The sequence below is a fragment of the Mesoplodon mirus genome (genome assembly GCF_964341445.2).
Source record: "Mesoplodon mirus genome assembly, chromosome: 18".
Classification (NCBI taxonomy): domain Eukaryota; kingdom Metazoa; phylum Chordata; class Mammalia; order Artiodactyla; family Ziphiidae; genus Mesoplodon; species Mesoplodon mirus.
In genome coordinates, this window is record NC_138994.1 from 40,307,294 (window position 1) to 40,324,031 (window position 16,738).

Consider the following 16,738-nt stretch of genomic DNA (forward strand, 5'->3'; position numbering starts at 1 on the left):
TAATTTCATAAAAAGTATTTCATAGGTATTTTATATTTTGTTGTGAGGAAAACCATCTGTTTAATATACATGGGAATATATATATTTATATATACTAATTACTGCAGATATATAAGAAAGAAAGTTGTAGATTTCTGTATATCAATTCTTTCTGAGAAACTTAATGAACTTTCCTCTTAGCTCTAAGAACTTTCTCAGTTAATTCTCTTAGGCTTCCTAGGTGAATAATCTTACCCTGTGAATAGTAAATTGTCTTCTCCCTTCAACAGCTAAACCTCGTTTGGTTCCTTTCTTTCTTCCTGCACTGCAGTAAGTAACACTGGGCATCCTCACAGGTCCTTTCTAAAGAGACGGTCTCTAGCATTTCACTTTTAAGTGGATGGTTTGTGACTGGTTTCAGATAGAGACTCATTAGCAAAATTAAAACGTTCTTCAGTTAACTAAGATATTTTTAAAAACCAGAAACAACAACTATAATGTCAGCTAATAGGAATCTGTACTATGGGCAGAGCACTGTGTATTACAGAAGTATCTCGTTTAGCCCTCATGACTAATGAGATCATTAACACCATTTGACAGAGGAGGAAACTGAAGCTCAGAAGAATCACATCTAACTGCCCAACCAAGGCTGGAGATTTTTCGAAAGCAGTGCAATTCCTGGCCCTGAGCTCTAAACCATCCTGAGTGCAATGGTGTCTCCCTGAGCACTGGGTGTAGAAATTTCAGATGCCTCTGGGGTAACCATCAAGATGATGTTACCCGTTCCTTCTCTGAAGGATTAATATAATGAATTAGATTATTAAGTGTCCTAATACTGTGCAGATTTATGAAATAAACCAACTTTAAAAGAATATCACTTCTCCCTTTCTAGAGGATTTAACATGAGAGTGCATTGTAATATATATTACATATATTCAGTGTCTGATTGTTTTATAATCATGTGGAAAAACACACTGTCATAATAGTGCTAAAGAAAAGGATGAAAGTTTAGATGGTTTTAAATATAGCTATTTAAATCATCATGTACTCAGCTGAAAAAATTAAGAAACAACAACAGCAAAATAAACTAGATTCAGTTGCACAGAGGCATTAACTCTTAGTTTGATTGGATTGATTTTAAAACCTGCATTAGAATTTCACTTCTAACTCTCTCTCTACATGTGTAATGTCTGAGTTCTTTCACCGTAGAAAAAAGGTTTCCAACTAAAGCAGGAGTCAACTTGTGTAAACGTCACTGGAAAATGAAAACAATCTTTCTCTGAGGTTTTTTCAAGCTTTTCTACAAGTGGAAAGGCTTACGCCACCTGTCTCATTGATATTAAGAGAAGGTGAACTCAATCAAACAGGTGGACAACAGGTGCTGCCTGCTGCCTTCTAAATGAGCCCATGAAGGGAAAAGCCAAAACTGTGGTCCTACCCTCAGGTGGACAATACCAGTTTGGTGATGGTTTATACGTAAATCCTCTTCTCACTATATTTACCATCCTATAAACTATTCTATGATGCTGCACTGAAAACATTTATATCAAACAGTCTACATACAAGCAAGTTAACTGCAAATATAGAAATGTTATTTGGGAGATTATCCTTTAAGCGAAATATAGGATAGCTATAAATTCAGGAGAGCCTTCAGGCACTTGTTAAATAAATTACTGGATGAACATACTAGCTAGATTAGCTAAAACAAAAGTTAACCTTGGGAAAAAATGTAAATCAACCATCCCAGTTTGTAGAGAGTCACCCTGAACCAAATTGGTGTCTTATTAACAAACACCTTGGTGTCATATTGATCAAATATATAATGACAGTTTGGTTTTAAGACCACTGCATCACTATTAAAAGTAAGGGTACCATTCAGATCTAAACCACATGAATTAATGTGACTGATTACAGAGAAATGCAAGTCACAGTTTGGAGTCTCAGAATCTAGGGCTCTAGCCTAGTTCAGTCTCTCCAGCTACCAAATACAATCCATCTCGTAAAGGAGGTCAAGAAAAGAAACTGAGGTCCTAAAATAACTATACAATATAGACATGTTAGAATGACCCAGATATTGTCACCTGAATAATGTTAAGCTTTAGCATGAGTTCAGCAAATACCTTTGACTGTCATTTTTTCTACATTTTAATTCTGCCTTAAAAAATTTATTCTAAATCATTTATGTAAGGAATAGATCAAAAGACTTTTGAATTATTCTATAATTTATCATTCTCATAATGACAGATTTTCTCATAATTGAAGACAAGCACTTCTGCTAAATCCATTTTTATCCTACTTCATTTAATCATTCCTTTAACATGTAATTACTGAGTATACATTATGTCAATTACTGAGTTAGGAATTCAGGATTCCCTAGAGGCAATATACTAAAAGCCCAAAGGTTAACAATGTTTTTTTTATCTTCATTCAAGAAATATTCATTTAGCACCTATTATACACACAGCCCTGGTGGGTATTAATCACTCTGGTTCACATTTTTAGTAGCGTAAGATTTATATTTAAAACACTAACAATCTGATATGTAAGACTCTAAAATAAGAGGTTCAGTGTGTCATGTAACTAATAAGTCATTACTGGTGTGACAGGGGCGGGGAGTCAGCAGGATCAGTTAAGCAGCACAGTTCCTCTTTTATATTAAGTAGCCCTTGAAATGCATGGTGTTCTACAGCTAATAGCTCTTACCTATGTCAGGTACTACAGTCTTCTGAATCATTACAAAAAAGGAAACCATAATAAGAGAAGACTTTAATAGTCTTATATGCTATGCATATCATACTGGATAGTCCATAAGTCATTATCAACCAGAATACATGTGCCATTTTCTTATCATGCCAGAAGAAGTTATTAAAATTTAGAAATTGCTCTCTTTTTTCTTTTTTTAAAAGAAACTAAGTGTATCATGCACCAACTAAAAAAGAGCATGCACAACTCAAATCTGTCACTTGAAATAACAGTGACGTACAACAACAGTACCTTCATGGTATCTGTTACACTATGCATATACGAATATACTACTATTACTTATTATATTATACATAAAATGACGCTGAGCCATGTCTTATAAAACAATACTGAATGCTCATTCTTTCTTACAGGTTGTAATCCTGGCAAGGCAGAGATATGGCTAGATTAGACAGACAGACAGACAGACATATTATTTGCACTTTACAGATGAGAAAACTAAAGCTGAGAAGGTCAAGTGGCTTGCCCATGGCCAGAGCGAGGGGTAAGTCAAGGTCTGACTGGCTGTATGCTACACAAAGTTGTCCCCTGTCATATCAGAGATTTAGAATGTTACTCTGATTTGCTTGGAAAACTCAGATGAATGCAGCGTGAAGCATGGCTTTTATGCAGTCATCCGGCATTAAGGTGAGTATCAGAAAATTCACATTAACAACAAGACTACTGAAAATGTTACTGCCATCCCTCTGTGGTCAGAAATACTGGCATTCTTTAGTTTAACTGAGGTCAATGTGAAGGCGTTTTATCTGTGAGGGACAAGCGCCATAAATCAAGTTCCTAAGCGCTAAGGACACTGCTTTCAAAAAAGTTCTCTGTGGCGCGAGGGCCACCTACCTTCCCACTCTCTGTTTGGGCTCCTGGGGGTGCCCCGCGGGCTCGCAGAACCCCTGCGCTCCAGATCCATCTGCTCCTGCCTCTGCCGCTGCTCCTCCAGAAGCGCTGACTCGTGCATGGCTTTGATGTGTCGCTGGTAGAGGGCAAAGCCACTCACTGGAGTTCCAATTGGTATGTTACATGGGGTGCAGGAAACCTACAGGAAGAAGAAAATCTAAATATGCCACCGACCAACAAAACAGTAATTACCATCTGTGGCAAGTAATGCTTCTTTCTGTAATATGACTGCTTGAAGTGATTTTACCATTTTTTAATCAAATCTTCAAGCATAATGCTTAAAATGCTAAACAATTACTTTCAGATCTGAACACAAAATAAATCCCGAAGTTGTGGTAAGAGAAATCAAAACAGAAATCACAATATTTCCATTTGCTTTCTTTGGGGGGGTGGTGTAGGAGTTTATTAATTAATTAATTTATTTTTGCTGTGTTGGGTCTTCGTTTCTATGCGAGGGCTTCCCCTACTTGTGGCAAGCGGGGACCACTCTTCATCACAGTGCGTGGGCCTCTCACTATCGCGGCCTCTCTTGTTGCGGAGCACAGGCTCCAGACGCGCAGGCTCAGTAGTTGTGGCTCACGGGCCTAGCTGCTCCGTGGCATGTGGGATCTTCCCAGACCAGGCTCAAACCCGTGCCCCCTGCATTGGCAGGCAGATTCTCAACCACTGCGCCACCAGGGAAGCCCTCCATTTGCTTTTAACTCACGATGTTGAGTCCCTAGTGGCTCAGGCTTGGGTCCCACCCTCCTCTGCCCTCTCACAGGTGCTCACACCCACTTCTATGGATTTAAATGTCACCTGTACGTGAATGGCTCATAAACTTCTATTTCTAATACATTTTCCTGCAAGTTCCACACTCACAGACTGCCTACCTAACAAATCCACTTTGATATCTCAAAGCACCTCAAAACTTATATTCAAAACGGAACTTTTCATTTGCTAAACTCAATGCTTCTCCTACAGTGATCTCCATCACACGAAACAGAACCACAGCAGCTTAAGCCAGAAACCTGGCAGCCACACTGGACTTCATCTCCTCTCTTCCCACAACCAATTCATTAACATACCAATTCTCTTCAGGACGGAAATGAAACGTCACCTCTTCAGACAGGCCATCCCTAACCATCCAAAACATACTGCAAACCCCCTCCCTCTCTTTCACAGGACACAGCACTCGCCACAATTTGCAATTAGATGCTTGTTTTCTCTGCTTCATTTCTGTCTCTCCCACTTCATGAAGGAACCCAAGCTGCTTTGTCCAACATAAATAAACAGCCCCTAACTCAGTCCATCACTTCATGAACACAAAAGAGTCCTGGGAATAGCAGAGATCTGACTCTTTTAGAACCTGTTATCTAAAGACTTCCAGAGTTTTCTCTGCTGCCGTAAGTAGGATTTTTTTTTTTTTTTTTTTTTTTTTGTTGCGGTATACAGGCCTCCCACTGTCGTGGCCTCTCCCGCTGCGGAGCACAGGCTCCGGACGTGCAGGCCCAGCGGCCATGGCTCACGGGTCTAGCCGCTGCGCGGCATGTGGGATCCTCCCGGACCGGGGCACAAACCCGCGTCCCCTGCATCAGCAGGCAGACTCTCAACCACTGCGCCACCAGGGAAGCCCCGTAAGTAGGATTTTTCACTGCACCGATAACACACACATAATTTTCTTGCCTTTGTGCTTTGGCTTGTATGTAAACATGGCTTTCCTCCTTTTGCTATAAAGCGAAATGAACTGTTTTGGTCCAACCAAAACACTATTTCCTACATGGAGTCTTCTTTAAGTGTCTGTCTCTTTAAGAAGGAAGCTCTTCCTCTGAATCACCCATAGTATATTTTTCAAACTAAGAGAGCATCACATTTTAATTCTTTTAAATTTTTTTTATGATTTTTTTTCTGTCTTATTATCAAGACCAATCCCTAAATTTTCTGAAGTCAGAGATCATGATATTCCACACAGCTTTAAAAATGTTATCTTGGGGGCTTCCCTGGTGGCGCAGTGGTTGAGAATCTGCCTGCCAATGCAGGGGACACGGGTTCGAGCTCTCGTCTGGGAGGATTCCACATGCCGCGGAGCAACTGGGCCTGTGAGCCACAACTACTGAGTCTGAGCACCTTGAGCTTGTGCTCCGCAACAAGAGAGGCCACGACAGTGAGAGGCCTGCGCACAGCGATGAAGAGTGGCCCTGGCTCACCGCAACTAGAGAAAGTCCTCGCACAGAAACGAAGAACCCAACACAGCCAAAATTAAATAAATAAATTTATTTAAAAAAAAAAAGTTATCTTGAACTAGGGAGACAATCAATAAATGTCCATTTGGGTAAATCAATGAATGAGCAAATGCTTAATGATTTTTTTGGTGAGCCTATTTATCATAAGCACACACTTAGGGCTTCCCTGGTGGCGCAGTGGTTAAGAATCCGCCTACCAATGCAGGGGACACGGGTTCGAGCCCTGGTCCGGGAAGATCCCACATGCCGCGGAGCAACTAAGCCCGTGCGCCACAACTACTGAGCCTGCGCTCTAGAGCCCACAAGCCACAATTACTGAAGCCCGTGTACCACAACTACTGAAGCCCGCACGCCTAGACCCTGGGCTCTGCAACAAGAGAAGCCACCACAATGAGAAGTCTGTGCCCCGCAACAAAGAGTAGCCCCCACTCACTGCAACTAGAGAAAGCCCGCGTGCAGCAGCGAAGACCCAATGCAGCCAAAAATTAAATAAATGAATAAATAAATTTATTTTTTTAAAAAAGCACGCACTTAACTTTTACATATTGTCATGTGAGACGAAATAAATTTTTATCCTCTGAAATAAAGCAAGAGCTAGAACATAACTAAGTAAAAGATCAATACCCAAGACTGGAATTCAGGATCAAAAGGGAGTCAAACTCATAGAGATTAATAAGGTAAAATGTAAATAATACTAGATTTGGAACTGTATACTAAAGTTAACCATAACCTCTATAATTTATTCTAAATATTCAAAACCCAGTTATATATTTATTCTACTACTGTCTTATAGCAAAACAAAACAAACACAGAACTTACTAACATTTATGGCTAGAGCACTATATTTCTCTTTTTTCTATAAATGGAAATGACCATTTCAATCAATTATCACGATGAATCCATTTGAAAAAGCAATGTATCCAACAGATGAGTGGATAAATAAAATGTGGTCTATACAACAGTCTTAAAATGGAAGAAGAATCGGATATGTGCTACAACATGGATTAATCTTGAGGACATTATGCTGAGTGAAATAAACCAGCCACAAAAAAACCAAATATTTACTGTATGAGTCCACTTATGTAAGTAGCCAAATTCATAAAATGGAAAGTAGAAAGGTGGTTACCAGGGGCTGGGGGAAGCGGGGGAAGGAGAGTGATGGTTAAATGGATATACTTAACCCTACTGAACACTTAAAAAAAGTTAAGACGGTAAATTTTATGTTATGTGAATTTTTACCACAATTTTTTTAAAAAAACAAGCACTGATTAAAGAAGAGAAAAAATGTCTCTAAAGGTCTTTGTTTTCAACACCTCTTACTCACATTGAAAACTTACCATTGGCGGGATGACAGCAGCTCGATGCTGAAGCTGTGGCAGGTCCAGTGGATTTGGTTTTATTGGGGACGAGACCAGTATAGATCCAGTGGGGTTTAACAATGAAGGTTTTGAATCCATAGGAAACATTCTGCAAATGCAATTTAAAAAGATAAATTAATATATTCTTATTTAAAACTTTAAACATACAATCACCATAATTCCTTTTAAGTTAACATGTACACACACACACACACACACTCACACACACACATCACATTAACCTTGCATATTTGAACAGTCAGGAAAAAAAATCTACAGTGCTAATTTTCTAGGTAAAGAAGCCTAACATAGCTTTATAGGTTGAAATTTATCTGAATTTAATCATCTGCATCTAACCAACAGAATAGTCTGAACAAGGGCCATTATAAAAAGTTAGGTCCTAATTTATCATTAACATAGGTTACAAACTATGTTACCTGTAACAGAATGCTTCTCTAGGATCACAGAGTATTTTTTTTTAAAACATTTGAATAAACCACCATCATTTTAAAATCAAGAATCTCACCCAAAATCCCAGACTTCTGGTTTCTCATGAAAAATGGGAAGACATGGCACCGCAGAGGTAGCACCCCCATGCAAGAGCGGGCTGAACTGGCAGGGCTGCCCCTCCACCCAGCCCGTGCTCCCCAGTCACAGCTCTGCCAGCTCACACTCCACCAGCTTCACTCATTTTCAGGACATACACTTGAGTTTAGGACACCCAACGTATGAACTGGGGAAATTATATCAATACCTTACAGGCTCCATCATATTTCCCAGTGTTGTCAGTTACTGGGGAAAGATGAACATTTTAAAAGGTATAAATTGGTAAGAAAATTAGAATGGGTAAAAGAAAACAATTTACATATTACACAAAGAATAAAGATAATATTAAAGATATAGAAGACAATTGAAAGTGTTATTTTGATAGTCTGGAAGTGAAGTAAACTTTAGAGTATCATCCAGAGACCACTATATATTTATAAGGAATTTCAGAATTTCACGACTACTGTCACGGTCATCTCTTAGGATGCTCCTCTCCTGTAAGATTACTGCCATCCTAATTTTTCCTTCATTTATAAATTTATAAATAAGTTACTGATTATAAAAAAAAAAGTTACTGAAACCAGCAGTGCGAAACACAGGTAACTCTTATTTTAGTTGAGATATTTCAATAAAGCATGCTTAAAAAGGGACCACACAGCTTGAATCCATTGATGTTTACTCTAAAGCCTGGGACAATTAAAATCTAGATTACTGTGACATGAGAATAAAAGAGGGCTAGAATCTTCAATTTTCTGAAAAACCAACCGTTAAGTAGGAGCCCTATGTTATTTCAATTCTTGTTGATTAAAATTCTAGTATCTACCATATAAAAATCTCTTTGGAGAAACCATCACTGTTATGTTCAATATTATTCTAGTACCAAGTCTCATTCTAGAATATGTAAGATGCACAATATACTGGATATGGACTGAAAGCACAGTGACACCAGGACACACTATGGAAGCTGAGCTCTGAGCAGAATCTGGCTATCTCCTGAGAGCCTCTTTCTTATTAAAAAGGGGAAAAAAAGAAAAACAAAAACAAAAACCAGAGCTGAATTGGGTTTCTGGTTAAATGACGTTTTAGTCTAATTCATTTCTAGAATTTGCACCAATCCAGCATTCTACTGTGATTCTAGGTGATTCCACTGCTTTCAAGGAAAAGGAAACACCCAGGAAATTAAATATATTAAAGAAGTTGGCATCTACTCCTGCAAAATATGTATTTTTTACAGTAATTTTTATAAAAACCATTAAGATTATATTTGCATATTATTAATTTGACTAAAAGTACTTATAAGGTAATTTGTATTGTACCTGATATTTTGAATTACAAATATGCATAACCTACAGTTTTAACTGATACAAAAAAGTGATCGTTATATAATGACCACTAAGTTGAATCTTGATTACGCTTTCTAACACACTCACTCCAGTTCCCATCTTTGCCCTGAGCATCTCTCACATTGTCATGTGCAGGCCCCACAGGCCCGGCTTGAGGCTGCTCGGTCTGGGGACAAAGCTGGAGCCGGCGGCCCCCACTTCCACTTTCACCACCACATCACACAGCTCTGCCACAGAAGCAGCTCAGGCCACAGCTCTGTGAGCTGACAGCCCCTTCTCTGCTATCATATGGCATGCACGTTACAAGTGATGTAGAAAGAAATTAAAATCTTTCTCATTAAAGAATAATGATCACACAATTCTTTTTGGTTACTTAATCAGGTGAACAGCATCAGAACCCAACACTAAAAGCAGACAGAGGGACTTCCCTGGTGGCGCAGTGGTTAAGAATCTGCCTGCCAATGCAGGGGACACGAGTTCGAGCCTTGGCCCAGGAAGATCTCACATGCTGCGGAGCAACTAAGCCCGTGCGCCACAACTACCGAGCCTGTGCTCTAGAGCCCGCGAGCCACAACTACTGAGCCCGTGCACCTAGAGCCCATGCTCCACATCAAGAGAAGCCACCGTAATGAGAAGCCCACGCACCACGACCAACAGTAGCCCCCGCTCGCCGCAACTAGAGAAAGCCCACGGGCAGCAACGAAGACCCAACGCGCCATAAATAAATAAATAAATTAATTAAAAAATAAAAAATAAAAGCAGACAGACTCTCTCACTTGCCAGTATTTCTACAGGAGTAACCTCAGCAGCCAGCACCGCCCTGGGGTTCAGTCTGCAACCAACAGAGTAAAGAGCAGGAGGAGGTCAAGGAGGGAGCCTCACCGCTGCCTCTCCGGTTCCCCGTCCACATCCTCGTCGGCACTGCATGTGGCACTGGAGTCGTGGTCAGAGGGGAGCTCGGGCCTCGGGGCGCTCATCTGCTGGGCCACCCCCAGGTCGTCGCCTCCAGGCTCCGGCTTCTCGCTGCTTCTCTCCAGGTCTCTGTCTTTGGGGTCCCCTTCGACTCTGGATGGACTGCTTTCTGGCATTTCCACATCCACAGCGTCAGCCTTGGCAGCCGAGGGGAGGTCCAGAGCAGAAGGGCCTTCAGCCCCACACTCCTTGTGCTCCACGTCCATCGGCTCTGTTGTGTCCACTGCCACACTGTCGATCGCCTGGGTCTCCACACTGTCATCCTCGGCTGCTTCTGTGCTCGGAACTGCCGGTGAGGGAGAGGCCCTGGGCACGGTGTCGGGTGTGGCCTCCAGCTCGGCCGCAGGCTCCGTGGTCCCTCGAGGAGGCGCGTTTTCAGTGCTGTCTTCGCCGGGCTTGACAGCTTCAACTGGTGAAGGAGAAGGAGCACTTTCTGTATCAGAACTATTTTCAGCACCTTAAAGATAATGATACAGCATAAAAATCTGATAATGAACACCTGTCAGGTGGTGACAGCAGCCATGCTTGAAAGTACTTGTTTAGGATGAATTATCCTCCTTTGATGACCTCACTGAAGTATTACAGCTATTGGGAAACTAAAGTTTTTTCTTAAGTACAGTATGAAAGGGAAACATCAAATTGTCTTGGCCTTCAGAAATTGAAAGCGTAAAAGCTTTTAATGTCTAAAAATAATCCATATGAAATTTGAAAAACAAAGAAAGATAGAAAAACAAAACTAAACAAAAAACATTCCCATAAATGATAATGTTCTGGTTTATTTCTACCAGCCTGTTTCTGTGCTTTTCTTTTTACCCAGGAAAGCTAACACTAGAACAGCACCATCCAATAGTAACATGATGCACATTACATCTGTAATTTAAATTTTTCTGGTGGCCATGTTAAAAAAGTAAAAAGAGAGACAGATAAAATTAACTTCAACAATATATCTTATTTAATCCAGTATGTGCAAAATATTATCATTTTAAATGTAACCAATATAGAAACCTAGTAATAAGGTGTTTTACCTTTTTTGGTACTAAGTCTTCAAAATCTGATTGTATTTCACATTTTCAGCACATCTCAATTTGGACTACAGTCGTCCCTTGGTGTCTGCAGGGGACTAACTCCAGACCAACCCCCATGCCCCCACCACGGACACCAAAATCCACGGATGCTCAGGTACCTGATGTAAAATGGCAGCACGTGCATATAACCTACGCAAAAGTATCCTCCCGTATCCTTTAAATCATCTATAGATTACTTACAATTACTTGTAATACGTAATACTATACAAATGCTGTGTAAATAGCTGTAAATACAATGTAAATGCTATGTAAATAGTTGCCACTCTGGAATTTTGCTTTTGGGAACTTTCTGTAATTTTTTTCTGAATATTTTCCATCCACAGTTGGTTGAACTGCAGGACCCTCAGATAGAGGGAAGACTGTAATCACATTTCAAGAACTCAATAGCCACATGTGTGTCTAGTGGCTACCACATTAGACAACAAAGCTCTAGAACAATATCATATAGATCTTTGTTTGTTTGTTTGTTTTGTTTTGTTTTTGTGGTACGTGGGCCTCTCACTGTTGTGGCCTCTCCCGTTGCGGAGCACAGGCTCCGGACGCGCAGGCTCAGCGGCCATGGCTCACGGGCCCAGCCGCTCCGCAGCATGTGGGATCTTCCCGGACCGGGGCACGAACCCATGTCCCCTGCATCGGCAGGCAGACTCTCAACCACTGCGCCACCAGGGAAGCCCTCACATAGATTTTTTAACTTAACGTTGTAACACTGGTCTTTCCCATCGTTTGTACCATTTCATAAATATACTTTTAATGTGTTTTGACATCTTTACCCAGATTATCTCAAAGGAATCACAAATTCACTACGTCCTACTCTGGACAGGTATTCAACTCCTCAAGTCCCAACTCAAGTTCTTTTTTAGTGTTTAGTATCCAACAAACAAACCAGGAACCTAGGAGTCACCTTTTAAACACTCCTCTCATTTGTCCCCATATCCTGCCTCGATAAGTCTCATAGATCTTCTCTCTACAAATCCAGCCATTTCTGTTCAACTTCACAACTGCCACTTGACTCCAAAACCGACTCTTCTGACCACCATCCCAGACCATTCTCTACAAGGCCAGAGTGAGTTTAAAAGCCAAATTTTACCAAAACTCACTCACACTCTCTCCCCCTCACTGCTCCTAGGATAAAGTTCCAAACTCCTGAGCGTGGCCTTGCTGCAAGCGTCCAGCCTCATCTCGAGCCCTGCATTCTCTGTGTCCCATATCACTGGCCTTCTTCCAGTTCTGTGAATACCCCATGCGTCCACTACCACGTACTTCATACAGTCTGAGCGGCTTTCACCTACTTTTCCCCCTTTGGATATTAGATCAAATACCACATGCTTAAAAAAAGCCTTCTATCATTTCCTTAACAAAGTTGAATTTTGCTACTATGGCTCTTACAGCACATGTCCTGATTACAGTTACAATTTTACATTTATTCACAATTATTTGATTCCTTGCTGTTGCTCCCACTAGGCTGTAAATACCATTAAGGGCAAGGATCATATATTTTGCTTATCAGCTAAGTCCTAGAGACAAGCACAGGGCCGAGTGCCTGGCACAGAGCAGACTCAAACATTTACTTAAGTAAGAAGTGAATGAACGGCTGTGAATGTGTCTTTAAATTTACTTCACCTTTCCTCTATTAGTGGATCCTTGGGCTACTTCCAACTTGACACTGCTATAAATAGTTACACAGAGATGTTCACTTCAACATTAAGTTTTCAATTATTTTCTTAAAATAGACTAGAAGACAACATAAAACTTTAAATCTCCCTAAAATTAATACACATATCTCCAATGAGAATCCCAGCGGTTTGTAAGAAAACTTCTTAAACTACATAGACCAATTTATAATTTATATGAAAAAATAAGTCCCTGAGAAAATCCAAGAAAATTAGAAAAAGCATTAGCGTGAGAGAGACTTGCCTCTCCAGATTCTTAAACTTACTATGAAGCCAATGTATTACCAATGTGTTGGGAACTGCCAAAGAGACAGACAAAATAAATCAGTGGTACAGAAGATAATGTCTAGGGATAGCTCCTAAAGTATGTGAGAAATTAATGTATGCCAAAGGTGATACTTTAAATCATTGAGTAAAGGATGATATTTAATAAGCTAGCTTTCTCAGAATTGGTTCTCTGTCTGAAGAAAAACTACACTATGCAGAAAAATAATTCCAAATGGAATAAAGATTTTTAAAATTCTAAGAAGATAATTTAGTACAAGATACAAATAACCTCAGGAGGTATGGAGAAATATTTGAAGCAAAACAGGAAACTCTGGGGCTTCCCTGGTGGCGCAGTGGTTGAGAGTCCGGCTGCCAATGGAAGGGACACGGGTTCGTGCCCCAGTCCGGGAAGATCCCACATGCCGCGGAGCGGCTGGGCCCGTGAGCCATGGCCGCTGAGCCTGTGCGTCCGGAGCCTGTGCTCCGCAATGGGAGAGGCCACAACAGTGAGAGGCCTACGTACCGCAAAAACAAAACAAAACAAAATAAAAACAGAAAACAGTAAACTCTGAAGCCATAAACGTATTATTTTTACATAAAAAACAGTAAAAATAAAAACTTAAATGACCATATGGGAAAGGATACTTTTCATGCATAACATAGTATTTAAAAACTCTGAATGAAAGAAAGAGTGAATTTGTAAATATGTACCTAACATCCACCATGCAATGCAGGGAGCTGTTTGAGGTCCTGGTGACACTTCAGTGGGAAAAAGAAATTACTCTAATGGAGCGGAAATTCTAGTGTGGAACAGACAACGAACCATAAACACATGACATGTCAGGTGGTAATAAACGCAGTGAATAAAGAACAAAATTGGGGCCCAGTGGGTAAGGAGGCATTAGAGAGCTAATGTGACATTTCAAGAGGCCCAAAGGAAGTGGGGAAGCTCATTCCAGGTAGAGAGATTAGCACGTGGAAAAGCCCCTCAAGTGGGGGCTGTCTGCTCAGGAGCAGCAAAGAGGACAGTGCGGTCAAAACAGAGGGAGCAGTCACCTCACACCTGTAAGAACGGCCATCGTTAAAAAGACAAGAAGTAATGAGGTTGGTGAGAATGCAGAGGAAAAGGAACCCTCATGCACTGTTGGTGGAAATGGAAATTGGCGCAGCCACTATGGAAAACAGTACGGAGGTGCCTCAAAAAATTAAAAATAGAACTACCATATGATCCAGCAATTCTATTTCTGGGTATTTATCTGAAGGAAAAAAACCCACCAACTTGAAAAGATACATGCACCCCAACATTCATTGCAGCATTATTTACAATAGCCAAGATATGGAAGGAACCTAGGTGTCTATCAATGGATGAAAGGGTAAAGAAAATGTGGGGTGTGTGTGTGTGTTTGTGTGTATCTTGCCATTTCTGACAACATGGATGGAACTTTAGGGCATTATGCTAAGTGAAGTAAGTCAGACAGAGAAGTACAAATACTGTATGATCTCACCTATATGTGGAATGTTAAAAAACAAAAAAGCATACACAGAGAAGAGACTGGTGGTTGTCAGAGGCAGGCGGTGAGGGGTGGGCAAAGTGGATGAAGGTGCGAGCGATACAAGCACCTAGTTATACAAACAGTAAGCCCTGGGGATGTGACATACAGCATGCTAACTACAGTTAATTACGCTGTGTTATGAACCTGGAAGTTGCTAAGAGTAGGTATTAAAAGTTCTCATGATGAGAAAAAAACTATGCAGTGATGAATGTTAACTAGACTTTTGTGATCATTTCATGATACGTACAAATATCGAATGATGTTGTTAACCTGAAACTAATATAATGTTGTATGTCAGTTTTATCTCAGTTCACACCAACAACAAAGAACAGAGCGAGCAGGCAGAAAGGGGCTGACAAGGAGGTCACGGAAACCTAAGGGCCCGTTCCCGCAGGGAGTCCTCACCACGGGTCTCTGGCTTTGATTCTGAATGAGACGCGGAAAAGTATCAGAGGATTTGGAGTACAGGAGAAACATGATCTGATGTATATTTTATAAGGTTCACTCTGGGTGTTCTTTGGAGGAAAAAAAATATAATGGAACAAACAGCAGCAAGCAGGCCAATCAAAAGGCCACTGCAATAGAGATGAGAGTGGCTTGGAAGCAGGGTGGCAGCAATGGAGGGAGGGGGATGTGACGAGAGTCTAAATAATGCATCTAAAGACAAGTGGACAACCCTCGCTGATGGCCCACATGTGGGGTATGAGAGAGAGCTGGCATCATTTACTGACCGAGGGAGAGACTGGAGGGAAAGTAGGCTGTAGTGGTGGGGAAACACAAGTCGGCTTTGGATGTTAACGCTTAGGTATCCAAGTAGAAATGTTAAATAGGCAGTTAGATGTATCAGCCTGGATTCAGATGAGACTTCAAGTCTCAAAAATAAAAAAATCAAAAGACAAAAGCTCAGAAGAGCACCTCACATGTAGTAAGGTCTCAATATACAGCAGCAATTACTATTAGTGAAAGATGCTACCAAAATGTTGAAAGGCTAACAAAAAGCCTGACTTCATCCTCATTTCTATACATATAGTGATGGAAAGCCTCAAACCCAAGGACAAATGAACAAGTCATTTATCTTCCAAATACAGGAGGACATGTTAGTGATTACACAGATGATATCATCTGACATAAGCACTTTTTCAGTTATTTTCTTCTTCCAAGCCACAAAAGAGTAGGAATATTTCCAAGGCACAGCGCTTCACCAAGCACCAGCCAAACGTGAGTGCCTTTTTTTCTTTCCCCTGCCAAAACACCATAAGGAATGATTTAGAACAAGAGAACAAGAACACATCCAAATTCTGGTAAGGTTTTGGTCTTTCTGATTTAACTCATCTAGTCACAAAAGATACTCCCACGGCTAGAGGTGTGTCTCAGGAAGCCAGACACGGAGGCTCTGCTTTCAGCAGATGCCTCCCCTCTCCCGTGGGCAAGAGCCTGACCCCACAACCAACAGGAGGTCTGTAGGGTCTCCGGAAGCTGGGCAGTGAGACGGGGCATAGCTCGTGGACACTGCACTGTACTTTCTTTTCTCTGGCACTTTCCAAATGAAATTAAGTCCAAGGAAATGAAGATCCCACAATTCTAGGGGCAAGTTCACTTCCTATTAATAGGAAACTATTCTAGGTGTCACGAGACAAGCATATGTATAAATGGGCATGACGTGACCATGCTACCCCACATTAGAGCCAACGGAAACATGATTTTAATACTTCACTTAACCTTAATCACCTTATCTGACAATTTGAGAAAAGCTTCACACTAAGAAGAAAGTAACAGGAGGGAAACAGAAGGAAAAAGGTCACTTTCTGGTGCTCAGTTTTTAGGAATCTGTTAGCCCATGTATGGATAGGCTTCTCTGTTCTGAAATAAACACATATATGACAAATAGGCTTGGCCCTTTTTAGGAACTGAATTGTGTCCCCACTGCCCCCAAAATTTATGTTAAAGCCCTAACCCTCACTGTGACTGTATTTGGAGATAATGACCTGACGGAGGTAATGAAGGTAAATGAGGTCATAAGGGTGGGGCCCTGATCCAAACGATAAATTTCTATTGTTTAAGCCGCCCAGTCTGCGAAATACAGGCTTCA

General features: G+C 40.9%; 1 protein-coding gene across 16 annotated transcripts in view; it reads right to left on the minus strand.

Annotated features, from left to right (window-relative positions):
* The window catches only part of NCOR1 (nuclear receptor corepressor 1), a gene marked incomplete at its 3' end in the record, with an annotated part of 146,190 nt that overhangs the window by 38,208 nt on the left and 91,244 nt on the right, over positions 1 to 16,738 (minus strand). For 14 of the 16 annotated variants that reach the window (XM_082602808.1, XM_082602799.1, XM_082602805.1 and 11 more), the window contains 3 exons: positions 9,985 to 10,531; positions 7,193 to 7,322; positions 3,577 to 3,772 (listed from right to left, as the gene is read on the minus strand). In XM_082602808.1, the coding sequence (XP_082458934.1) occupies positions 3,577 to 3,772; positions 7,193 to 7,322; positions 9,985 to 10,531 (873 nt within the window). The remainder of the gene's footprint in view (positions 1 to 3,576; positions 3,773 to 7,192; positions 7,323 to 9,984; positions 10,532 to 16,738) is intronic. The other 2 variants (XM_082602803.1, XM_082602802.1) reach the window with 1 other exon arrangement.